Source organism: Eumetopias jubatus, unplaced genomic scaffold, assembly GCF_037043125.1.
Source record: "Eumetopias jubatus isolate StellerSeaLion01/CBP00866 unplaced genomic scaffold, mEumJub1_p1.0 scaffold_4, whole genome shotgun sequence".
Lineage (NCBI taxonomy): Eukaryota > Metazoa > Chordata > Mammalia > Carnivora > Otariidae > Eumetopias > Eumetopias jubatus.
The window spans coordinates 82834760-82860173 of record NW_028274810.1 but is presented as its reverse complement, the minus strand read 5'-3'; the positions used below and the strand labels follow the sequence as shown (position 1 = coordinate 82860173).

The window sequence follows — 25414 nt, the reverse complement described above, 5'->3', positions numbered from 1 at the left end:
TCGTCTTCTTTCGAATGATCCTAAACTGGATTTTTTGGAAGTGAATGAGCTAAGGGTGTTTAAACGTGTGGCTTAACAGTGGAGTTAGGATTGCAGCAGCCTGCTCCTGCTTATAAAGAAATTTTTTTTTTTAAGATTTTTAATCATTTGAGAGCACAGGAGCTGGGGGGGGCAGGAGCAGACTCCCCAATGAGCAGGGAGCTCGACACCTGGCCAATTCCAGGACCCCGAGGTCGTGACCTGAGCCGAAGGCAGATGCTTAACCAACTGAGCCAGGCGCCCCAAGAATTGCTTTTAAGTAGGCCCCACACCCAACACGGGGCTCAAACTCACAACCCTAAGATCAAGACCTGAGCTGAGATCAGGACACTTAGCTGATTGAGCCACTCAGGTACCCCAAGAATTTTTTTTTACTCAGCTTTATTGAAATATAATTGAGATACAGTAACTGGCACATATTTAAAATGTACAATTTGATAAGTTTTGACATGTGCACCCATGAAACCACCACAATCAAGATAGTGAACATATCCATCACTTCTAGAAGTTTCCACATGCCCCTGTGGAGTCCCTCCTTCCCGCCCAACCCCCAGCAACCACTGATCTGTGTTCTGTCACAATAGTTTAGTTTGCATTTTCTAGAGTTTCTCTACAGGATTTTGACATTTCATCAGTTCCTCTTAACAGCCTTTTGAGCCACTGGGGTCATACAAACTACTCCCATTTAGGTCAATTCCTAGGACAGAGATTACAAACAACCAGCCAAAAAGCTGATGTAATCTAAAAGGAAGGTTTTGGTTGGCTGATAGAGTATGTTTAATTCATTGCCATCATTTTTTAACTTGAAAAATTTCTGGCACTACTGGATCTAAGTTTCTGCTTGAAAACAACCTGCAAGAGCTCTATTTTACCACAATCCTCACCATTCCCAATGGTCTCCCCAACAATCTGGAAAATGTTAATAATTGTTGCTATTTTCTTTTACAGCAAATGAGAAAATAACCTTTAACCCATGTTTCCCAATTTTTCTTACTCCTCGCCTGCCTACTCTACCCAGCTGGCCCGTGTAGGCCACTGTTGATCTTTCTAGCTACACCATTCTACCCCCTTAACCCCACACATGCCTTGTTCTTATTATCTTCTTTATCTCTGCCTAGAACACCCTCTTCCCATGGGAACCCATCAAGGCCTGATTTATATGTTAACTCAAGAGATTTCCAACATGTTTTTCTGGAAATAATCAGGGCCTTAGTTGGGAGACACCTGGATTCCCAACATTTCTGGCTTGAGTTCCACCTTTATACTATTATACCATATTCTCAAGGTTACCTGGTAAACAGACTAAGGGATGAGGAAGAGCACTGCCCTTAAGTCTAACTGGGGAAAATACTGAACATCCTTAAAAGCCCCAAAACAGTGCTCGATTTGCACAATTTCATTCTCTGCCTTCGCTGCCCCGGACTGATGCTGGGCTTTAGGACTACAATTTAGCCAACAGTTCTTACAATGGTCATTGAATTGTAAGCAAATAATAACATCCATTACTAATGCTGTTACAGAGCTCTATCCAGACCTAGGGAGCAGGGACAGACTGCAGAGCACTGGGAAGGCTCTGAAGTGACCTCTGTGTTGGACCTCAAAATACTGTTTTTGTCAGAAGGGCATTTTGGAAGCTGGAATAGCACCTGCAAAAAAACTGGGAAATCCTGGAAATAGTAAAAGTATAGTGGGAGCAAAAAAGAGGGCATGGTCAGGATTGGCTGGAAACAAGCCAAACCATTTACACATTAAATTCCAGGCACATGGGTTGTTGGCTTTATATTCCATTATCTATAGGCAGCTGAATAAAGAACTGTGATCTCACATTTGGAAGAAGTTTGGGTTTTCCCCCTTTAGCTCCAAGTGCAGCTCGGATTTTGTCTGTAGAGGGTGGACCAGTCAGAGAAAAAGTTCAGGAATCTGCTGAAGCCAAACTTCTTGCAGAGCCCCCTCAGCTCCTTCCAAAGAGGGACTCAGGCTGGTAATGGAAAGTTGGGGGTGGGGAGTAAATAATTTCACCAAATTACCTTCACTCATCCTCAGGGAAAGGGTACCATGGTTATTCTGGGTAGGAGTCAGAGTAGTCCAGGAGTTAAAATGGGTACTGTCCGAGACTGGTTTTGAATCCCTGCTCACACCACTCAATAGCGATGGAACAAGTAACTTCTGCCTTACTGTCCTCAAATGCAAATAGGAATAACAAATAGTACTAATCTTAGTAAGTAGTTACGAGGATTGAGCTAGTAGATGGAAAAATGTACACTAAACGCTCAAAGAACTATTGTTATGAAAAGTTTTCATTTGAATACGGAAAATGAGGCCCTGGGAGAGAAAAGAATGCCCGGTCACACAGATTAGCGATGAGGTTAGGACTGGAATATAGGTCCGATTCCCAGCCCAATATTCTATCCCTTGTCCTCAGAGTTCCTAGTCATAGATGTTCACAGCAGACGGTAAGGGCCGGTGGGGGTGTGCAGTAAAGAATAGCCAGTCGCAGGGCTTTGGACCTGAATTATAACTTCACGATAGGAACGAGATGGACTCGAGTATTTGTGCAGAACGACTAGCTCCTTTCAGACCTCCTGGGCATCCGGCTCCCAGAACTAAAGTCCTTTCTACTGCACCTTGGGAGTTGCGGGGGGGAGGGGGGGGGGGTCAGCCCCGGTGCATGGCGGGAGGTGTAGTCCTTTCCCTCCCCCGCTTTCCCAACTCACCCGCCTCAGAGGCCGCCTTCGCTTCATCTTTCCCAGCAAGCCCCGCGAGAGCTCCGGCTATTGATTGGCTGCGGCAGGAGCAGGCGGCTCGGCCGGCAGCGGTTACCCAGGGTTTCCGGTGCGAGGCCAGAGCGGGCGAAGCTGTCGGGAGGTCGGCTGTGAGGTGTGTGTCGCGGAGGCTGGGCGGACTAGGCGACCAGAAGGTCTGTGGGCCTGAACGCTCTCGGCCACTGGGGGAAATCATGCCGATTCCGCGCAAGGGCGCGGGCCGGGGGGACCGGGTTGGGGCCTGTGCGCATGCGCGGGCGGGCGGGGCGCGCGGGGCGTGGGTGGCTGCGCGCGCGGGGGGGACCCACGTGGGGCCTGGGGGGCCGGGGGAGGGATGGGAATCGAGCGTCCCGCCACGTCAGTCTCCGGCCCTGAGCCTATCCCGCGCTCTGCCTGTGGTGAGGGGGCCGTGTAGTGCCGGGAAGCGGCTTCGAGAAAAAGGAGGCCTCGCCTGCCCTACTTCTGGAGCGGCGCCCCGACAACCTGCCTGGGCGCGCCGTGCTTCCCTGACCGGCCTGAGACAGAACCGTTGGCTCCCTCCGGTGAAAGCCAGCCAGTGTGTGCTAAGAAGCTTTGTGCACCCGGTATTGGGATTTCGGCTCCAAGCTGTGAAGAATTTCGAAGTCTGGAAAATAGCGAGTGTGCTTGTTTCTATAGGATCTGCTCCCAGCCTAGCATTGCAAACCACAATGAAGAACCAAGACAAAAAGAATGGGGCTGCTAAGCAGTCGGGCAACACTTCCAACCCAAAAACCAACCCAGGGCAAGCGGAAGCAGGACCAGAGGGAACCCAGGGGCGGCCCAGCCAGCCGGCTCCTGCGACAGAAGCCGAAGGTTCCTCCAGCCAGGCTCCGGGGAAGACTGAGGGTGTGTGCCAGCTCTGCTTTCCAGCGGGCAGGGGGAGGAGTTTGTGGTGCGCCAGGGTAGCTTCTGGAGTTGGAGGCCTCTGCCGCTGTTTACCCAGGAAGGAGGAAATGTAGAATGAGAGGGCGACCGCGCTGAGTCTGTGTCACCCCCAGATCCCCATTTCCCGAGGTTGGGGGGACGTTGATATAGCCTCCCACTCTAAGCACGGGAACAGAAGTCTTGAGAGAAGGCTTTGACAGGGTTAAATCAGGTGGCAATCAAATGAAACATTCAACCAGCCAGCCCAGGTTATAAATACTACACACACACACACACACACACACACACACACACACACACACACACTCACCAGTGGGTTACTGCTCTTCATATTGGAGGCCTTTCTGGAACTTTTTTTTTTTTAAGATTTTATTTATTTGTTTGACAGATAGCACAAGTAGGCAGAGAGGCAGGGAGAGGGAGAAGCAGGCTCCCCGCTGAGCAGGACTCGATCCCAGGACCCTGGGATCATGACCTAAGCCGAAGGCAGCCGCTTAACCAACTGAGCCACCCAGGCACCCCTGGAACTTTAATAGCCAGAAATAATTTTTGTGGGGAGGAGAAGGGGGATGGACTAGATGTTGAGCTTCAGGTACATGCCATCTCTATGTGCTGGTTGCTTTATTTCCTTGATTTCTTTCACACTCACAACAGACATGGTGGGCAGTAATGGGAAATAATTATATCATTTTATAGGTGAATAAACTGAGGCTTAAAGAAGGTAGGCAACGTTTAACCCAAACCAGTAAGTTTGGGCCTGAAAAATCCCAGCCAGTGGAATAACCATCTTGTTTCTCATTCTGCCCCTCATCCTGCCCTGCTGTAGGAGCACAAGCCAAAACTGCTCAGTCTGGGGCCCTCCGTGATGTCTCTGAGGAGCTGAGCCGCCAGTTGGAAGACATCCTGAGTACATACTGTGTGGACAACAATCAGGGGGGCCCAGGTGAGGATGGGGCACAGGGTGAGCCTGCTGAACCCGAAGATGCAGACAAGCCCCGGACCTATGCTTCGCGGAATGGGGAGCCTGAGCCAGAGACCCCGGTAGTCAATGGTGAGAAGGAGACCTCCAAGGGGGAGCCGGGCACAGATGAGATCCGGGCAAGTGACGAGGTCGGAGACCGAGATCACCGAAGGCCCCAGGAGAAGAAGAAAGCCAAGGGTCTGGGTGAGCAGAGGGCAGCTACTGGCGAGGCTGGTGAGGCGGGGGAGTTTGGACCTGACATTCCTTGGGCTAACCTGCTCTGCCAGGATTCAGAGGAAACTACTTTCCAGAGCAGCAAGTCACATTAGTTTGATCCAAGCCAGGCTTGCGGGCCATAGAACAGAGGCATGTAGGTTGTTCACTGCACAGGGGCTTCTGGCCTTGGGAGTAGATGAAAACCAAAATCTACCCTGCTCCATCTTTGAGAAAATGGAGAGCAGGAGGCCTGTGTGGGCTCTTGTGTCAGCCAGCACTATTTCTAACCTGCTCTGTGAACTTGGGCAAGACCTTTTCCTTTCTGGTGCTTAGTTTTCGCTTGTCTACAGTAAGATTTGGACTAGACCAGGGCTGAAAAATAAGCCAAGTTAGGGGCGCCTGGGTGGCTCAGTCGTTAAGCGTCTGCCTTCAGCTCAGGTCAGAATCCCAGGGTCTTGGGATCGAGCCCTGCATCGGGCTCCCTGCTCTGCGGGAAGCCTGCTTCTCCCTCTCCCACTCCCCCTGCTTGTGTCCTCTCTCGCTGTGTCTCTCTCTGTCAAATAAATAAAATCTTCAAAAAAAAGAAAAAGGAAAAGAAGCCAAGTTAGACAGGGGATCCTATGAGGACAATATGTTGCCTATTTCATCCAAAGGGGTGATTGCCCTCTGGTCCCAGCATGCTGACAGCATGTAACACTACAAGCTAAGTGTAGCCAGCCTTTTCTTTTCTTTTTTTTTTTTTTTCCCCTTTTATGCAGAGTTACTTGAAATCTCTCTGGATTTTTAACAATTGGCAACTAATATGCTAGGAGGCAAACAAAACCCACGTGTGGGTTGGATCTGGCCTGTGTGCCAATGCTTGCAGTCTCCACACTGATCTTTTGGGCCTCTTGGGGTTACACTTCAGGAGCTGGGTGCTGTGCTGTGCACAGCAGCCCTCCAGGGAGACAGAAGGAAGAGCCCTTGACTCAGGCACAGACAGTGAGAGAAAGTTTTGGGGGAGCAGGTAGTGTGAGTGTTAAAGAATCAAAGGTAAGTGATATACCCATGTCTTAGTCCTTACTTCCGCATTTTCTGCCTGTCATCCTAATTGAAAGATGGTTTTTTGTTTTTGTTGTTCCTTAATCTTGGGATCAAATATTGGAAGATGCATTCTTTTTAAAGTTCACTGTTTGGGAGGGAACAAATAAAGTTCACTGTTTGGCTGCCTCTGTTGACAAGAGTTTTAGTCGTTCCCAAGGAGAGACCTATTCCTTTTTTGCATCCATCCTTTTTCAGAAGGGCCTTCCCTGCGTCGACAAGTAGCACTTGGCCAGTGGGATGTCTTTTTCCCTCCTGCTGGTAGAGCAGGCAAGTTTTTTTCTCCCACCCCCAGTGTTCACCACGGAGTCTCCACATAGCCTCAGTCATTTGTCTGTCAAGCGGTTGTTGAGCACGTCCTCTGAGATGGGCACTAGGGACAGTACCAGTCAGCACTGGGGTGACAGGAATAGGCAGAAGTGAGTTAGCGGCCACCCTCATGAAGCACACGGTCTGACGGGATGGCAGCCAGTTCAACAAACAATATAAAGTATAATGGTGGAGGGCTGCCTCGAGGCCTAAGAGTGTAAGCGGGGGCCTGGGGAGAGCCCCAGAGAAAGGGGTCCATGCTTTCGCTCCCTGTGCTTTGCAGGGAAGGAGATCACGTTGCTGATGCAGACACTGAACACGCTGAGCACCCCAGAGGAGAAGCTCGCAGCTCTGTGCAAGAAGTATGCCGAACTGGTCAGTTCTCCCCCTTCTCCTTGCACCCGCCCTGTCTCGGAAAGTCAGCAGGCCACCTGGCATGGGGTTGAGGGTGCAGGGGCAAGTGGGTAGCTTAATTCCTGTTCAGCCTCTCTCTTGAGTCTTTTCCACATCTGTTAGTGGGGAGTCAAGTCCCAGCTGGCCTCTTCCAGGCCGACTGTGAGAGGAGACCCTTCACGTTCCAGTGGTAGAACCCTGGCTTCTGGCCCCAGTCCCAGATAGCACATCATCTCACACCTGTGTGCCTCAGTGTGCGTCTTCCCAAAATGTGGAAATGCACAGCGCCGTCCTCACACTTAGAATTAGCGCTGGTCATGTGATATTCTCTAATCCGAATCTTTCCCTGTTTGTTTAAAATGTCCATTTGATCAAATCAGGGTCTAGAGGAGGTCCATTTAATGCATTGGGTCCTTAAAACTGTTTTTCCTTTTACTCCAAAACAGGCTTCATCTTACTGCCAACCTTTTTCTCATGACATTGACATATTGCAGATCGGTTGTCCTGTAGGGTGCCTCACTTTCTCGCTTTGTGGTGGCAATTAATTTGTTCCTTTATCTCCTTAGTTCCTGTAGATAAAGTGGAAATTAGCTCTAGAAGCTTGATCCAATCCAAGTTCAACACTTTTGATAAGAGCTCTTCATAAGTGGTACTCTGTAGAGAAACACAGTGTGCTCCTCCCACTTTTAGTGATGGAAGCTTGCCCGCCGGGTTCAGGTGGGGCCACCCAGGTTTCTCCCTTGTTAGGTTGCCATCAGAATTTGAATGAATGGGTTCATCCGGGGTCATTTCCTGACTACTTATTTTTAACTTCTTTCACTTTATTCACATTTATTAGCTGGAATTCTCCTATAGGGAATTTTTCTCATTTGTAAAATTGGGAAAATCACACCTGCCTGGTGGGGTGATTATAACGATTAAATAAAGGACAGGATATGAAAAAGATACCACCCCTTCAGAGCGAGCCAGGGAAGGACTGTTGAAGGGAGGAGTAGCTGAGTCACTAGAGTGATGTTCTCAAGTAGACGAGGAGGGGAGGGCCAGAGCGGGAGGGCGGGCTGTGGTAGGAAGCGTGGCTGGGTCCTGGTGACTGGAGGAGAAGGCAGCTGGAGGTGGGTGGGCAGAGGTGGAGCTTCTGCCCCTGTGCCTCTGGTTGCTTCCATTCTCAGCGAGATGAGAAAGCTAGTTGTTGCTGGGGCGGAGGAGAGTTGAAAAAGGAGGTCGACGAAACACTTCTGTGGACTGACGTAAGGAATATCGTCGGGCCGCGTGGCGGACAAGGCTCTGCCCCAAAGGGGTGGTCGCGAACTTAAAGTGAGATTCTTCAGGCAAGGCTGCTTCAGTGCGGTGTAGAGGAATCAGAAGGCTGGTGTATCGGGGTTGGAGTTCTGCTACGACAAAGGGGCAAGAGAGTTGAGGGTATAAGAAATCAAGGACAGGTAAGAAGGTCAGTGATTATTTAAAGGAGAGTTCAAGGAAAGTTGGAGGACGATTGGGTCATTGGGTTGGAGGTCCACTATGGTAGACTTCCTGGGACCAAAGGCATTGGGAAGGAACTAGAACGATAGGTGATAGTGGTCCTGCCCTGGGATGAGATAAGGGAGGTGCATGTGCTTCTGGGTAACGACAAAGCCTGGATCTCACTGTCCAGGACAGGAACCGCGAGCTAATTGAAATGTGGCTAAGTCTGGATTTGAGTGTGCTGCGAGCGTAAGATACACATTGGATTTCAAACATCTGAGGAAAGGGGAAGAATAAAGTACGCAAATTTTTTACATTGGTTGCAGGTTGAATATTATAATAATAGATACTAGATTAAATAAATATTAATGTGGCCACTGGAAGGGTTGTCATTACATAATTGAGTCACACTGTATCCGCGTTGAATGGGCTCACAGGAGGGTAGCTGATCTGGGGGGGAGGACAGGGTCTGAGGAGGAGGTTAAGATCTGTCCATAATGAAAAGGCCAAAATGATAACAGCAATCACACTGAGGAGAGAAATGGTGCAGAGTCTCGGAGCAGTGAGAGGGAATGACGGGGGTCTGTTGAGTACAAGAAGGGGTGGTGGGGGTCTCATCGGAGGGCATGAGTGTCCCAAGAGGTGAGAGTCTTGAGAACTTTGTCTCTGGTCAGAGCAGGGAGAAGCTGGGGTCTGCAACCTCTGCAGCCCTGCTTTTCCCGAGGGCCCGTTTCTGTATCCCTGCCACGGGGCCCTCCGGGTTGTCGGAGAGATGCGAATCACCTGCACGGTGTCCAGCTGGAACCGTTAACTGGAGTCGGGAGAGGGCCGGGGTCCCCGGGGAAGAGCCCCACATGGCACTTCCTTGCCTTGCCTGTCCTCAGCTGGAGGAGCACCGGAACTCCCAGAAGCAGATGAAGCTGCTGCAGAAGAAGCAGAGCCAGCTGCTGCAGGAGAAGGACCACCTGCGTGGGGAGCACAGCAAGGCCGTCCTGGCCCGCAGCAAGCTGGAGAGCCTGTGCCGTGAGCTCCAGCGTCACAACCGCTCACTCAAGGTGGGCCGGCCCCTGAGACTCGGCTTCCCTTGACTTCCACTCTTCTTCGGTGGGCTTTCCCCCTTAAAAAGTAGCACGGGCTTTCCCCAGAGACATTGGTGTCCCCGGTAACGCCCCTACCTTAGCGGCAGCTTCTTAGAACCCCTTGACCCATACTCGTGTCCGGTAAATGAAGGCTGAGGTGCTGAGGGAGCCCGGGAGGCAGGCCTTCCGTATTGTCCAGTTTGCTGGCAGGCAGCTCCTCTCCCAGCCTTGGTCGGTCTGGAATACTGGGACTTTTCGTCCCGCTTCTCCGGGGGTGGGGTCAGTCTGGTTAAAGCCCAGTCACTGCTATGACCTCTGGATCCTTTGTCTATTTCTTACAAATTTGGATCAGCAAATATATGGTATTTTGCAATGTATTTTGCTCATTTTTAGTTTGACAGCATTTCAACTTTAAACTTGGTATGAGAGATTCAGAGGTGACGAAAGTCTAGCAGATTAAAAGTGACAGTTGCCCACCCTCCTCAGCCCCAGTGTCCATCAGAAACCACTGGGAAGTCCACCTACTTAAACACGAGTTCAAGTACAGCCTGCAGACTTGCCTGCGTCTGTACGTGCTCCCGCGTGGGGTTCTGTATAAACGGAGCGGTCGTACGTGTATCGTTTCACATCCCCTTCGGTCTTCTCGCTTCCCAGAGTGAGTGCGTAGCTCTCTTTTCTCAGTTTATTTAGGGCTGTCTCATTCTGTTTGACAGCATTGTTGTATGCATATACGGTATTTTATCAGTGCCCCAGTTAAGGAATTGCGTTCTAAGTTTACACTACTACATACATAGAGCTACAGTGGAAGTTCTAGTTATGTATATATCCGTGGCTCATTGTATACAATTTATCCACAAGATAAACCTCAGAAGTGAAATGTTTGGGTCAAAGATTGTGCACATTGTAAATTTTAATAGATTTTGCCAGATTGCCTTCCCACCAATAGTGTGTGCATGCCTAATTCTGCACAATCTTGCCAGCCCTGGGTACTACTGTCAGGAGTGGGGGTGAGAGGTGAGAAATGAAAGTGCAGAAGCAAGTCTCCTTAACCTGAGGTCTGGAAGAATGGGCTTTGGGAGATCCAGGTTCCTCTAGAATGCCTGCATCATTCTAGGGAGAGAACTTCTCCCTTGCTGTCACGATAGAGGGGTCCATTGGGAGCCCCATCGCAGGACATCTTGGAACCTGGCTGCTCCTCACTCTGAGAGCAGAGAGGGTTGTCAGTACAGACCATGGCTGGCTGGGGAGCTGTGGCTGATGGAGCTGGCGCTGACTTCTTTGCCCAGGAAGAAGGTGTGCAGCGGGCCCGGGAGGAAGAGGAGAAACGCAAGGAGGTGACCTCACACTTCCAGGTGACGCTGAACGACATTCAGCTGCAGATGGAACAGCACAATGAGCGTAACTCCAAGCTGCGCCAGGAGAACATGGAGCTGGCAGAGAGGCTCAAGAAGCTGATCGAGCAGTACGAGCTCCGGGAGGAGGTAAGGAGTCCTACACAGCCACCACCCACCTCCAGGCCATCTTTCCTTTCCTATTAGGAACGTAGGTGACGTCCCCACGTGCCTTTCCTCAGCTGCTTTGATCTTTGAAGCCACACTGAGTCCACCGCCTCTTGCTGTCTCACCTGCTCCCGGCCCCCAGGGCCCCTCCGGCAGTTAGGAGTGCCTTGGAATTCGCACATCTAGTCTGGGTCTATAGATGGGGCAGATCTTTGCCAACGGAGCTAAGCTGTTGTGTTGGTGGAGGTGTCGTTTTTGTCCTTTCTTCCCATTTACAAGGGAGTCGGGCTACAAAAGTGAGGGTTGTTAGCCCAGCGGAGTGATCTGGGGCCGGAGGTTTGAATGTATTTATTACTTGACTTCCTGGGAGCTGATTTCATCCCTCTGCCCACCCAGGACTGACTGGAGAGAAACAAGGTGAGATTGGGAAGTAGACCTCCCAGGGACGAGGGGCCCAAGTGCTGTGGAACATGAGGAGTCCAGCGTGTCAGAGTGAGATGGGAGGCTGGGCAGGGGACCGTGGTCTCTGCAGATGGAACGTCTCTGTAGCCGCCAGGCCTCCCTGAGAAAGGGAGCTGCTGACAGGTGGCCCTCCCACCATGCTTTCCTGCAGCATATCGACAAAGTCTTCAAACACAAGGACCTGCAGCAGCAGCTGGTGGATGCCAAGCTCCAGCAGGCCCAAGAGATGCTGAAAGAGGCAGAGGAGAGGCACCAGCGGGAGAAGGATTTTGTGAGGCTTGGGCCCTGAGGGTGGGGAGTCTGGGAGGAGGCAGGTTGGGTTCTGGCTCAGCGCATAGTCAGTTTTGTCAGGGAGAGGTTGCCGCCTGGCCAGACCAGGACGTTGCTTCCTCAGACAGCAGTCAGAGAGCAGGAAGCTTCAGTGGGTCCTGGGGCATATGGCTAAAAAAGACCAAACAGCCCCTAGGGGCTTCTGATAGGATCTGGGGTCCTGTCTTGGAAATAGCTCCTCAAAGAGGCAGTGGAGTCCCAGAGGATGTGCGAGCTGATGAAGCAGCAGGAGACCCACCTGAAGCAGCAGGTGAGACAGAGTGGGTCCTGATCCTGTGCCTCTTGAGGTCCCCTCACTGGGCCCCATCCTGGGGGAGGGAAATGAGACCCTCGTTCTAGGACCACCTTGACTGCTGTGTGACCTTGCTGAGCCTTTGTTCTCTCTGGACCCGCCCAGCACCTGTGGTGGTGACCAGGTGGCTAGGTGAGCTTGAAGGACTTCGTTCCTAGTTGGAAGTGTGCTGCTTTTGAGGAGGCAGGGACGGAGCGGTTGTTTTTAATTACATTAATTGTACTTAATTTCAGAAGAAAAGTTTGAAAACATACATAGAGGCAAAATATGTCACCCCAAATCCTGTTTTCTAGGCTTGACATTTTGGATTCTGTCCTTCTAAATACATAGTTTTTGTTTTGTTTTAAAGAAAAATGGTATCTCAAGTGCCTGAGTGGCTCAGTCGGTTAAGTGTCTGCCTTCAGCTCAGGTTGTGATCCCAAGGTGCTGGGATCGAGCCCCAAGTCTGACTCCCTGATCAGTGGGGAGCATGCTTCTCCCTCTCCCTCCACCGCTCCCCCTGCCTATGCTCTCTCGCTCTGTCAAATAAGTAAAATCGTTTAAAAAAAGAAAAAAATGGTATCTCAATAGAATTGTTGGGTCCGAGGTCCAAGGTTGGGTCTGTGTTAACCAGAAGTGCCCTCCAGAGAAGCCTAATCTTATCTCGGCTTCTTTCTCACCCAGCTGGCCCTATACACAGAGAAGTTTGAGGAATTCCAGAACACTCTTTCCAAAAGCAGTGAGGTGTTCACCACATTCAAACAGGAGATGGAGAAGGTAACAGTGTCCAGGCTGGGTGTGGCTGCAGGGGCACACTGGGCCTGTCTTCCAGAAGCCCCAGCCCCTGGGGTGCCTCCTGGGGAGCTGTTTACAGTAACAGTGTGATTGATACCAAGGGTGGGCTGTAAGGAGAGATCCGAGCCTTTGCCCACCTCTCGAGGAAGCATCACTGATACGTGCGTCCTCCAGGTTGTCCTAGAGAAGGGGCAGCCTTGTCATTCCTTGGTGGTGGTGGCGGCGGCATTTACCTTGAGATGTCCCAAGGTGGCACCAAAGGCACTGACTGCACCCGTAATACCTTGCCCTCTTGGGACTGTTCCCCACCTTGGAGACACAGATGCACAGATGATAGATGCACAGATGGTCTCGCCCCCTGACAATTTCCTTCTTTCTGTCCTATAACCCAGATGACCAAGAAGATCAAGAAGCTGGAGAAAGAAACCACCATGTACCGGTCCCGGTGGGAAAGCAGCAACAAGGCCCTGCTTGAGATGGCTGAGGAGGTGGGCTGCGTGTGCTCTGCAGCTGGAGGGGGGAGGGCAGTTTTTGAGTGTTGGGCCCTTTCCTCTGCATCCTACCAGTAAGTCATGCAGGTGGCCTGAGATGGCACTGGGACTTACGTGTCTGTCTGTCCAAAGGCACTGCCAACTGGGAAATGGTGAGCCCAGTGGTAGGTCTGCAGTAGAAGCAAAGAGAACAGATGGAAGAAAGAAATACAGGAACCGGAAAACCAAGGAGTATCAATGGTGCACACAGTTCATATGCAGAGTAGCTCAGCTAATTTGATTTCATGGTTTGAGATGGAGAAGAGAGGAACTAATTGCTAGAGTAGCTACTATATACTAGACCTTCCTAAATGTTTTAGGTAATGGCAGTTCATTGAACCTTCTCAAGATCTTTGAGGTTGATGTTAGCCTTTTTTTTTTTTTTTTTTTTAAAGATTTATCTATCTAGGGGCACCTAGGTGGCTCAGTTGGTAAAGCATCTGACATCTGACTTTGGCTTAGGTCATGATCTCAGGGTTCTGGGATCGCCCCAAGTTGAGCTCCCCATTCAGTGGGGAGTCAGCTTGTCTCTCTGCCCCTCAGCCCCTCCCCGCCCTTGTGTACATGTGCATGCACTCTCAAATAAATAAAACCTTAAAAAATATATTTATTTGAGAGAAAGCGTGTGTGCAGGTGCATGTGTGAGCAGAGGGGAGAGGCATAGGGTTGGGGAGAGGAGAGAATCTCAGGCAGGCTCCTTGCTGAGCACAGAACCTGATGTGGGGCTCCATCTTGCGACCCTGAGATCATGACCTGAGCCGAAATCAAGAGTCGGACGCTTAACCGATTGAGCCATCCAGGCACCCCAGTAGGCCATTTTAACAGATAAGGAAAAGGTCCTACTTTGTGTTATCTGGCAGATAAATGGAGAAATAAATTGTCTTCAAGCCACGCCCCTTCTCGGTGCCACACTGCCCCCCTACCAGCAGCCATGTCTTGGCACACACCAGGGCTGTTTCACTAGGAAGGGACCAGCTCTTGGCTCTGGTCTGCTCCCAGTATCATTCAAGTGTGAATGTTTTCTACCATGTGACTCTGTGGGGTGGGGGCTTGATGGTGTGGCACTGAGGCCCCATTTCTCTCCCTAGAAAACACTCCGGGACAAAGAGCTGGAGGGCCTACAGGTGAAAATCCAGCGGCTGGAGAAGCTGTGCCGGGCGCTGCAGACAGAGCGCAACGACCTGAACAAAAGGGTACAGGACCTGAGTGCTGGTGGCCAGGGCTCCCTCCCTGATGGCGGCCCTGAGCGAAGACCAGAGGCTGCAACCGCCTCCAGGGATCAGGGTTGTGAGGGTCCTGGGGCCCAGTCACCAAGCTCCCCGAGGGTCACAGAAGCTCTTTGCTGCCCTGGAGCAGCGAGCACAGAAATGCCCGGCCAAGCAGGGCCCCAGGAGTCCACCTCCACCACCGCCTAGGGAACCTGGCACGGGGGGCGTGCTGGGAACGGAGCAAGCAGCCCAGCCAGGCCTGGCCCAGGCAAGGCTCCCACCGCTAGGCAGTCCAGTGCTGAGGCCCAGGGTGCTCCGACCTGGCTGACATCTGACACTTTGCAGTTTTGGATTTTGTGGGTCAGTTTTCCATACGTATGGCATATGTGCAAGGCCTCCTACATTTCTATATCTAAGTGGAACATGGGCTTGCACTGGAGGTGGGGGTGTGCACGGGTGAAGTCACTGGCTCTTCTGTGAGCTGAAGAGTCTTAAAGAGGAGCTGCCATCTGTAACTGCTGTCACAGTGAGCTGGCAGGACAAGTGACTTGAGCATTCCCCTGTCTGACTTGAGGCTCAGATCCCCCCCCCTTCCTGCCCTTCAGGGCTTGTGACAAATGACACACTCAGGCCTTGACTGTGTTTCCCTCGTTAGCAGGGCTTGGGCAGCTCTGGCTTTCCTAGCTCCCCTGGAAGCTCCTTTGCTTCTCTTAACCTGGAGAAGGGGGTCCCTGGGCAGGGCCTGCAGAGCTGGGGATCCAGCTGCTGTCCTGCTTTGGACGGGGGACCTGGAGAAAGTTGCTGTGGGCTGGTACACGGTTAGGGAGCCCTCAGGTGATGCCAGGACCAGGCCGGCGATGCTTTTCAGTAGCCTTATCATTCACAGGTGCCTCTCTAGCCTGCACAAATGATTGACAAGACATCACCCAAAGGATGCTTTCTGAAGGTTTCTGTTTTTTGTTTTTGTTTTGCACATGACAGTGTGTGTATTGATCTGAGGAAGAAGGAGGGGTGCTGGCGCAGTTGGCCTCCAGTGCCCCCCACCCTCAACACCCCACCTGGTATCTTTGCCATGTTGGTGCTGAGCTTTCCTGTCGGTGAAATCAGATTGCGGTTAGGAGGAAGAGAAGGGCATCTGATGGTTTTGCCACAAGCTTGCCTATGTGTTTCAGTCCTGGGAGGCCACTGCTGATGCCCATCACCGCTGTCTCCATGTGGCAGTTGCTGGGCCCCGTGCCCAACTGTCCCCTTGGCTTTTAGGAGTCTGTTTCTGCTTCTAACCCCACCGTTAATGTGCAATCCTTGAGATTTGCCCTGGCCCCATTGCCTAAAGAATAAGCTGAAGTATGTCCTTGATATCTCAGTTCCTGTGTGGAAGCCCCCAGCTCTTTGTCTGACAGCTGAGGGACAGAGTGAGACTTGACAGTTGATGAGCCTCAGAAATCCGCAGGACGGCTGCAGATACTTGGGTCTGGTGCCCCCACACTCCCCCAGTACTTGCTGCTCTAGACTGAAAGTTTTGCCAGTTGCATATTCATCAGTCTGTACAGAGCAATTTTCTGGAACAACTGAATGAGGCACGGGTTGGGAAGCTGGGCTCTGGTGGGCTTGAGGTCCTACACCCGCCTCTAGCCAGGCCTCGGCTGCAGTGTAGCTGAGGGAGCTGTGGACCTACAGGCACAGGATGGTGGAGCTTTGGTTTCTTGCTGGATTTCCTTGAAGCTAGTTCATTATCCTGCAGGTCTGTTCATCTTCAACAACCAGCCTGCTCTCCATGCCTTTCACTTCAGTCCCTCACATAAACAGGTTCATGAAGGGTGCTAAGTGCGCGTGAAACATGTTAACGACTTAGACCAGAGATGGCACGGGAACGGCACACCGTTTTTCCTCTGCCCCCATGGCAGGAAGCAGTGCTTGGCCTCGGAGTGTTTCCCGCTAATCCCTGCTGTAGCCTGCTCTCAGGACCCCCCTGGCAGCCAGGAGGAGTGTTGAGACCTATTTGCCATCCCTGGCTGAGCTCCTGCTCTCCTGTGAACAAGTGTTTCCCTAAGATCTTGCCCTCTGAAATGGCTATATCTGGAATGGTCCCTGGATCTGCCGTGTCCTTCCCCAATAAGGCCTTCTTCCCCCCTCCCCCCCCCCCCGCCCCGGCCTTGTGTCAGGCTGAGACACACACAAACTGCCAACCACGTACAGGCTGTGCTGCACTCTGGAAGCGCAGGGAAGAGGCAAGCTTCTGCCTGCCCGGTTTCAAGAGCAGGAGGCCTGCAGTAGCCCACACGATTGCCTTGCTTGCTTCAGCTACCTCGTAGAGCCCATGGGGTTGAGGGGGACGACTGTGGGAGCCCAGGGTGGTGGTGTGGGGGACCACGGCATAGCCGCCCCTAGAGAGCCAGTGTAGTTACCGTGGGGCTGCAGTGAGCAAGGTGGCCCCAGCCAGGCTTCCTGCATCCAAAATCCAGGCCCTGGGCAAGTAGAACCTTTGCCCTCAGTTCCAGCCATGTCTAGGCGTACAGGCCAGGCTACAGTTAAGGCTCCCACTGTCCCTTTCCCTCTTCTCTCCATTGACCAAATCACACTAATCACTACAGCTGTTCTGCTTGTTCTGCTTTCCAAAGTCCGCCCAGGTACCTGGGGCCGCCCTCGCCAGCCATGAGCCCGGGCCAGATGCAGGGAAGGTGGCCTATCTGGATGAAGGCCAGTATCTTCCTCACCAGGGCAGGGCCCGAGCACATGACCTCAGTTTTAGGACCAAGAGCTGTGTTGGATTCTTAGGTTGCTAGCGTTTCCTCCAGGGGACCATTGCCGGTGAGGCTCACCGCCCAGAGCCCTTGGCCCTGCTGACGTAATGTGTGCCCCGGACGTTGCTGGGCTGAGAGCCTCATGTACACCAGGTTCCCGAGAGGTATCGGCAGCACTTAGCTTTCATTTGTTTTCCATGAGGTTTTTGGACCATGGGCTGAGCTCAGGCACTTTCTGTAAGAGGATGTTCTGTCTGTAAAGATGGTTATCTCCGCTCCCATTTCAGTGGCCCTGCTGAGGGCCGACCGAGAGGCCAGTGGAACTGCCCTGGTGGCTGTGGGGGAGGCCAAAGCCTACTGAGCTGATTCTCCAGCTGCTGCCCCAGGCCTCCCACCTGAGCAGCGCAGAGGCGGCCGCCCCAGGGACAGCCGGGCACCTGCCTGGGGGAGGGGTGCTGCCTTCTGTCCCTGTAACTGCTTCCCATATGGCCCGACCTGGCCACCCAGATTTGTTTTAAAGCTGTGCTGACAGCCTTTTTTGGTCTCCTTTTGGTATTCACAACAGCCAGGGACTTGATTTTGATGTATTTTAAACCACGTTAAATAAAGAGTCTGTTGCCTTACTTGTTTCCTGACCTTTGTGGTCATTTGGTGCTTCTGGATCCACCTAGCCATCGCTGACTTGTCTGGATCCGCTGCAGAGCCTTTGGCTGTGCCATATCGTGCATCTTCCAGAGTGCCCCCTGCCTGCCAAGTCACCACAGGCAAATTCATTTGAGCTGTCTGAGCAGAGCCCGGGGCAAATTTGCCAAGATGCTCAGATACATAGAAGCATCAGCTTTCTTTCATTCAATGAAAAGTTGCCCCTGCCCCATGAAGGGTCAGGATAGTGATGAAGAAAAGATACTTTTTTTTTGAGTGCTCCCTGTAGGGCGCCCAGGGGGCTCGGTCGGTTATGCTTGCTCTCTTTCTCTCAGAAACCTTTTTTTCTTAAAGATTTTATTTATTTGACAGCGAGAGAGGGAACACAAGCAGGGGGAGTGGGAGAGGGAGAAGCAGGCTTCCCGCCGAGCAGGGAGCCCGATGCGGGGCTTGATCCCAGGACCCTGGGATCATGACCTGAGCCGAAGGCAGACGCTTAACGACTGAGCCACCCAGGTGCCCCTTTGAAAAATCTTTAGAAAAAAAAAAATCTCTACACCCAGTGTGGGGCTTGAACTCATACCTAGATCATGCACTCACATGCTCTACTGATTGAGCCAGCAGGCGCCCTGGAGAAAGATACTTTTATTTATTTATTATTTTTTAATTTTTTTTTTTTAAGATTTTATTTGTCAGAGCGAGAGCGCACAAGCAGGGGGAGCGGCAGGCAGAGGGAGAAGTAGACTGTCCGCTGAGCAGGGAGCCTGATGCGGGACTCGATTCCAGGACCCTGGGACCATGACCTGAGCCAAAGGCAGATGCTTAACCAAATGAGCCACCGAGGCGTCCCGAAAGATAACTTTTTTTTTTTTTAAGATTTTATTTATTTATTTGAGAGAGCACAAGCAGGGGGAGAGACAGGGAGAGGGAGAAGCAGACTCCCCGCTGAGCTGGGAGGCCAAGATGGGACTCGATCCCAGGACCGGGAGATCACAACCTGAGCCATCATAGGCAGACGCTTAAGCATCTGAGCCCCCCAGACGCCCCCCGAAAGATAACTTTTAGATGAAGAAACAGTGGTGGTGCTGTGGAACCATAAAGGAAGCCCCTGTCCCCTTCAGCAAAGAGCTAGAGGTGGACACCTGGAAGGGCCTTATGACCCAAACAAAGGACAGGTAAAAGTCTGACAACTTGATTTAGTAGTGAAGTAGTTCACCTAGAAATGCAGGTGCACAGGAGGGTAGTGGCAGGAGGTCACCAGGGGTCTGTGTGACAGGTTAAGGAATCTGGGCTAGATCCAGAGGACAGGAGAAACCACTGAAGGTGTTTAAACAGGACATTGAGAAGATCCATGAGGAAGGCATAAGGTAAGGAGACCAGAGATGTAGGCATAGGCCAATTGAGGCCCAAAATCAGGTGGCTGGACACTGTCATCACTGCTGTTCAGGGCTGTCCGCCATGGGCAGTATCCTTTGGTATTGGCCTACCTGTGAATTCCTTTGATTTTGTACCTTCCTTGAAAAGACCACATCATGCAGTTCTGAAGAATGGGCTGGGTTTTTACACATTCCTGCTCACCCTGCCAACCTAGGTGCAAAAGTTGGGGCTCCTGTACCAGCACCCTATTCTCTCTGGAACCTGGGTTGGCCTGGCACAAAGGATGGTATGTGAATGCCCAACAAACAGCAGAGACAAGTAAAGGGCCCTTCCCTCCAGGCCTCCACAAGCAGATGTGTTCACACTGGCTGTGACTGTCCCCTCGGAGCCTCTGCCCCTTCTGATCAGAGTCCAAACAGGTTGATAGTTTTCTGGGCTGGCCACAGTCAAAGATGTTTGGAAGGAGTCCAGGGAGGCCGCCCCAACTCTTGAAGCTCCCATGCCAGCATCTCTGAGGATAGCTTCACCCTAGGGGGTGCTCCTGCACCTGCCACCACTTTCCTGGAGGAGCCCTGGTGCCCCTCTAGCAGCTGGAGGAGAGCAGCTTACCCCTTGTTCTCTCTGCCTTTGCAGACCCCTCCCTCCAGCCTCTGGTTATTGAAAAAGTCCTGAATTAATGTCTCCCCTTCTGAAACAGTCTTGGTGTTGGAAGCACCTGGGAAAGGTGCCTGCGTGGGTGCCTGTGGAAACAGAACCCATCCCTCCCTAACTTACCCGGAGGCCCAGGTCCCAGGAAGCTGCTCCTGCCCATGGGAGGGGAAAGGGGACCGGGGTGCTGTGAACATTGCCCTGGGGCAGTTATTTGGGACCGCAGGGCAACCGGGCCAAGGATAAGCCTGTCTCCTGTTGCATTAGATTGTTCTCTGGGGACCTGAGCTGGGAGCCTCTGCCAGGTCTTTAAATAGCTGCCCCATTGATCTGGCCTCCCAGGCAGCACGGCAGCGCTGGGTCAGCCTCCTGGGGGTTGGGGTCAAGTGCCAGGTAATCACACCAATTTCCCTCTGACCTGATGCTCCCCACACGTGTCTCTTAGACCTGGGGGTGGGGAGGGAGGAGGCTTGGTCCCATCACTTCATCAGGCGCTGAATATAGCCCCCACTGCTTACCAGCGAGAAGTGTCTGGGTATCGTGGGGTGAGTAGTATTACCCTCAAAAGACTATAGTTTACTTTTGGCAAATGGGATGATGACACTATCTTCCTGCAGGATTGTTATGAGGATTAAATGTACGTAAAGTGCTTAACAGGGGACCCAGACTCAATAGGTGGTTATCTTCTCTTGCAGTTTCTTCCTGCTGCTGCTGCTTACAGGCTTATGTATATATATCTTGTATGCTTATATATATCTTACATGCTTATGTACATTTTCTGCCCCCCATCCCTATCGCCCCACCCTGGCCTCCTGACAAAGCCACCACCATTTTGTAAGGGACTATAGCTTCTCCCCAAACTGAGGGGAAAGTGAGTTTTTTAGATTGCCAGCACACAACCAACGTTAGTCACCTTAGCTCAGCTGGGGAGGTAAAGTCAAGTGAGAGGGACAGCCTAGTAACTGTTGTAGGCTCCTCCCATCTTATGCATCCCAACCGCTAAAGAAGGTCACTTTCTCTTTAAATGCAAATTACCTCCTCCCAGCTCTACTTCCACCCGCTCGGCTCCCCAGGAGGAGAGCGCCGATCGCGGAGGGAACGGCCCCGAAGCCTCGCTCCCGACGCCACACCTCCAGGTCAGTTGCCCCCTTCCAGGGTGTGTGGGAGGGGATGCGGAACGTCTCGGGCCTGACGCTCCATTTTGGATCCTGGCTCCCCAGCTGAGCGATCCTTTTGGCACATGGCTTTGAAGACTCCCCATGGGAAATAGATCCCAGATGGCCCCCAGCCATTCCTGGGGAGCAGGGGCTCCTGCTCCAATTCTTCTATCAAGTCCTTAATTGGGCCAAGCTGCTTCAACGCAAGACGGAGGACGTGCTCCGGTCTCCCCTCCACCACACCCCCCTGGGGCTGGCCAGCCAGGTGCCAATTTCAATGCTGATGCCCCCAGTGGCGCCACCATCCCAGAGTCGGCAGCCTGGAGCGAGCAGCTTGGGAGAGCCCCTGGAAAGAGCCCCCGGGCCTCCTCCGGGAGGACCGCGGCCGACCTGAGGCTTAGGGGGTGGAGCTGGACCGGAGCTGAGCAGTTCCAGCCACAGGCCAGCCATTGTTGGAGGCCGAGACCGCCAGCTGCCCGACTACCCACCCCACCCTGGCCGCAGCGGCAGGGAGCCCGTCCCAGAGAACTTCTGGGAGTTGCCTAATGTTTCGGGTTGGGGGTGGGCGGAAGAGGAGGGATGCCAGTGTCCGAGTGGGCAGGGGGATCCCACAGTGAGTGCCCTCACCCATCCTCTGGAGGTGCCTGCCCGACACTGAGGTCTTCCCAGGCTCCCCCATCCACACCTTGGTCACCTCCCTTGCCGACAAAGTTTGTCAGCATCTGCCCGGACAGCTGATTAAATATATACAAGAGGACCTGGTGAAGACACCCCTAACCGTCCACTGGCCTCCTGCTGGCTCACAGCCTCACTGCCTCCCCCTCCGTTTCCTCTGCCAGCTTCCTGACAGGAAACCCCAGCAGCAGCGGGACAACAGTGTCTGGTCCAGCCCTTCCAGGCAGCGGCCAGGTTTTCAGGCCAGCGCTGGAGGGCGGGGGGTGCCTTGGGTAGGCCCTGGAAGGTCCTTCAAATACACATCCAAGACCCCAGCGGAAGGGCGCCGGCACCTGGGCCTGCCCATCCTGGACAGAGGAGGGGACCGAGGCCCTGGCAGTTATGAGGGGACAGGGGGAAGGTCCCAGGGCCCTTCCTGTGCAGCTCTCAGGGGTGGCTGGGTGAAGTGATGGCTTTGCCTCTCACTATCTCAGTGGGACCTGAGGCCCAGCCGGCATCCAATGGAGGACAAGAAGAAGAAAAGGAGTCCCAAGCCCTGCCTGACCCAGCCAGCCCAGGCCCCGGGAACACTACGAAGGGTCCCTGTGCCCACCAGCCACAGCGGCTCCTTGGCCCTGGGACTCCCTCATCTGCCGTCCCCCAAGCAGCGGGCCAAGTTCAAGAGGTGGGTACAGAAGGAAAGCAGGGCAAGGAGGGAGGGACCCCACCCCAATTCTGGGCTGAGCCCTGTGGGAAGGAAGGTAAAGACAGCCTTAGCTTAAGCCTTAGCCTTAGCAACAGTTAATGCCTTCCCTGGGGCTGAGAGAGAACTCAGAGATGCCTCAGCCCCAGTCTGTGCCCTCAGGTGCAGGGGAAAGGCTAGATGGGTGACTGGGATCTCACACCATGCTGATGCACCTCAGAGCAGGGAGTGAGCGATGCTGCCAGGAAGAGAGGCTGTAGGGCACACTGGAGACAGAGAGAGAGAATGTCTAAGCTGAGGGACTTGCCTGACATAAGTATGGAAGAAAAATATTGCCTGGGAGGTTCTCAGTACCTGGGTGGTTCCACAGCAACCACAGGTGGTTGGTGGCCCTCAAGTGTCATGGAGCAGGAGATGGTAAGGGGAGACTCAGATGTACAATATGAATTTTTGCTTAATTTTTCTTAATAATTGGGGATTTGTATCCTACCATACAATGTCTCCATGTTTGTTTCCCACGAAACACAAGGTGTTCTTTCTCCCGTGACTGTGCCCCTCTGTGGCTTTGCACACTACCTGCCTGAGAGATCTGCCTGGGGATGGCCACGGTGGGGTGTCGCTGAAGCTCAGGGCTGGAGCAAGAACAGTAGGAAATGCAACAGGAAAGGGGGAGCAGGCTGAGAAGGGTCCTTCAGTGTTATCCTGGGGACAATGGAAAATTCAAAACGGTTTTGAAGAGGAGAGGAGCAGAAAGACATTTTGGGAGAGGTTAAGATGGCTGTCGTGACAATAAGGAGTAACTGTCCCCAGGGAGGACAAGCGATTCCCCCAGGGCCGTGGAAGGAATGAGCGCAGGGCTCGGACAGGAACCCAAAAGCCCCCCTACAGGCCCAATTCTGGCTAGGAGCGTCATCTGAAGAAAAAAGACTTCCTTTGACCTCTTCTCCCTACCCCTGCTCACCCACTCCCTTCCCTTCCCAGTCCTGGTGCCCCAGGGCAGGGCTGCAAGAGCAAACATCCGTTTCTGTTCAGGAGTAGATAGGAAGATGAATTAGCGCAGAGACAGAGGGCATAAAAAAACCTCCGGGTACCTGGCCGCCCCCACCCTGTGACCATGGTCATGCCCACCCCACCCAGGGTAGGCAAGGAGAAATGCCGCCCGGCGCTGGCCGGAAGCGGGGGCGGCTCTGCAGGCACACCCCTGCAGCACTCCTTTCTGACCGAGGTGACGGACGTCTATGAGATGGAGGGGGGACTGCTGAACCTGCTCAATGATTTCCACTCGGGCCGGCTGCAGGCCTTTGGTGAGTTCCCACCAGGGGCTGCCTGAGAGGGGTATGTGGGTGGGGCTCGAGGGCCCGGTCTCTGGGCCATGGCTGGGGCCAGGGTCCCAAGGTGCTCCCGGGGCTCAGACGGGTCTTGTCCAGGGAAGGAATGCTCCTTTGAGCAGTTGGAGCATGTGCGGGAGATGCAGGAGAAGCTGGCCCGGCTGCACTTCAGCCTGGACGTGTGCGGGGAGGAGGAGGAGGAGGAGGAGGAGGAGGACGCGGTCACCGAGGGGCTGCCCGAGGAGCAGAAGAAGACGATGGCTGACCGAAACCTGGACCAGCTGCTCAGCAATGTGGGTCAGGGCTGGGTGCTTCTGTTCCCGGGGCCACTGGGGGCTGGGGGAGGTACATGATCCCAAAGCTGTTCCCGGCCCCTGGGTGAAAAGCTGGGGGTGCATGGAGCCCCAACCCCTACCAGAAGATAGCTTACAGAGCATCTGGGGCTGGGCCTGGTGCCTCTCCTGACAGGAACCTCCTTTTCTCTCTGTTGACAGCTGGAAGATCTTAGTAATTCTATGTATCCTTTCCAGGGGACCCTGCTGGTGTGTGTGTGTGTCCACACCTCCCACAGACAAAATCAGTTTCTTTCTCCCCACCACCCTCTAGGAGTATTTACAATATAACCAACGTCTCTCCTTTCTGTCCTACTGAAGCAGAATTAGTCACAAACTGCCCCCCAGGCAGAATTGTCCCAAATATCAGGAGAAAGAGAGTTACAGGGAATGTGATTTATCCACTTAGGAAGATCCTTGCAAGTGAGGCCCCTGGCTGGCTCAGTCGGTAGAGCTTTTGGGACTCTTGATCTCTAGGGTTGTGAATTCGATCCCCATGTTGGGTATAGAAACTACTTAAAAATAAAACCTTTTGGGGTGCCTGGGTGGCTCAGTCGTTAAGCGGCTGCCTTCGGCTCAGGCCATGATCCCGGGGTCCTGGGATCGAGCCCCCCATTGGGCTCCCTGCTCAGCGGGAAGCCTGCTTCTCCGTCTCCCACTCCCCCTGCTTGTGTTCCCTCTCTCGCTGTCGAATAAATAAATAAAATCTTTTAAAAAATGAAAATAGAACCTTTTAAGTCACACTAGTGAAAAAAAATAAAATCTTTTTTTTTCTTTTAAGAGAGGGAGAGGGGGTAGGCAGAGGGAGAGGGAGAGAATCCCCCTGCAGGGCTCGATCTCACAACCCCGAGATCATGACCTGAGCCAAAATCAAGAGTCGCACACTTCACTGACTGAGCCACCCAGGCGCCCCCAAAATGAAATCTTTAAAAGAAAGAAAATCTTTGCAAGTACTTTAGCTGACACCAATCCATGGCAAAGCTTGTCTGATGTCTTCCTACTCTTTCAACATTGAATAATTATTTTCACTGATTTAGATTATCTCCCCATCTAGTCTCAGCCAGAAACAGTGCGGGTGCACGTACCTGCAAGATCTAGACCAAAAGAGAAGGGAGTAAGCTACCTATAGCAAGAAGGGCGGGTGTGGGCTGCAACCTGGACCACGGATCACCCGAGTCCTCCGACCCCGCCTCTTTGTGCAGTTGGGGAAACTAAGCCGGTGCAGGATGGACAGACAGGGCTGGGAAGACTGGGGTCCAAAGCATCGCAATCCTTGACTGGCACAGACAGAAGTTGCACCTGGCCGAGAACGCCGAGCCTGAGGAGCAGTCAGCTGTGTAGGTGTCGGACCCAGGCCCAGACTGCCCCTCTCATTCCCTTCAAACTGTGACCTTTTATGGACTCGATCGGGTATTCCGCGGCTCCCCAGGTGCTACGGGGGAGGGGGGCACTGGATGGCATTAAACCAGAAAAAAAGAGACACCGGCTCCGTCTGCTTCCTTCCCTCCTTGCGCCTTCACTCGGCGAAGGC

General features: G+C 52.8%; 2 protein-coding genes across 9 annotated transcripts; both read left to right on the top strand.

Moving 5' to 3' along the window:
• The first annotated feature begins 2809 nt into the window (after positions 1-2809).
• On the top strand, positions 2810-17665 carry TXLNA (taxilin alpha). Of its 3 annotated transcripts, none has more exons than XM_028113810.2 (11): positions 2810-2916; positions 3459-3668; positions 4534-4872; positions 6557-6648; positions 9012-9182; positions 10493-10687; positions 11319-11438; positions 11673-11747; positions 12453-12545; positions 12956-13051; positions 14182-17665. In XM_028113810.2, the coding sequence occupies exons 2-11, from the start codon at positions 3491-3493 to the stop codon at positions 14506-14508; spliced, it is 1686 nt and encodes a 561-aa protein (XP_027969611.1). In that variant the 5' UTR covers positions 2810-2916; positions 3459-3490; the 3' UTR covers positions 14509-17665. The 3 variants fall into 3 exon arrangements, with proteins under 3 accessions (XP_027969611.1, XP_027969612.1, XP_027969613.1); XM_028113811.2 differs by having other exon boundaries at positions 2820-2956; XM_028113812.2 differs by lacking the exon at positions 3459-3668 and having other exon boundaries at positions 2822-2956.
• A 2823-nt stretch (positions 17666-20488) lies between these two features.
• Positions 20489-25363, top strand: CCDC28B (coiled-coil domain containing 28B). 6 transcript variants are annotated; one of them, XM_088022514.1, is made up of 6 exons: positions 20489-20845; positions 22015-22205; positions 23361-23527; positions 23636-23844; positions 24046-24068; positions 25170-25363. In XM_088022514.1, exons 2-6 carry the CDS (start codon positions 22042-22044, stop codon positions 25222-25224), a joined length of 618 nt encoding a protein of 205 aa, XP_087878640.1. In that variant the 5' UTR covers positions 20489-20845; positions 22015-22041; the 3' UTR covers positions 25225-25363. The 6 variants fall into 6 exon arrangements, with proteins under 6 accessions (XP_087878640.1, XP_087878643.1, XP_027969687.1 ...); XM_028113886.2 differs by having other exon boundaries at positions 20513-20845; positions 23651-23844; XM_088022518.1 differs by lacking the exon at positions 20489-20845 and adding an exon at positions 20944-21131 and having other exon boundaries at positions 23651-23844.
• The last annotated feature ends 51 nt before the right edge of the window (positions 25364-25414 follow it).

Bases quoted from the DNA above. Each gene is read 5' to 3' on its own strand.
- TXLNA (XM_028113810.2), top strand. From the start codon at position 3,491: ATGAAGAACCAAGACAAAAAGAATGGGGCTGCTAAGCAGTCGGGCAAC. The intron at 11,439-11,672 runs GTGAGGCTTGGG...TCTTGGAAATAG, and splicing joins ACCAGCGGGAGAAGGATTTT to CTCCTCAAAGAGGCAGTGGA. The intron at 11,748-12,452 runs GTGAGACAGAGT...TTTCTCACCCAG, and splicing joins AGACCCACCTGAAGCAGCAG to CTGGCCCTATACACAGAGAA.
- CCDC28B (XM_088022514.1), top strand. From the start codon at position 22,042: ATGGAGGACAAGAAGAAGAAAAGGAGTCCCAAGCCCTGCCTGACCCAG. The intron at 23,845-24,045 runs GTGGGTCAGGGC...CTCTGTTGACAG, and splicing joins TGGACCAGCTGCTCAGCAAT to CTGGAAGATCTTAGTAATTC. The intron at 24,069-25,169 runs GTATCCTTTCCA...TGACTGGCACAG, and splicing joins GAAGATCTTAGTAATTCTAT to ACAGAAGTTGCACCTGGCCG.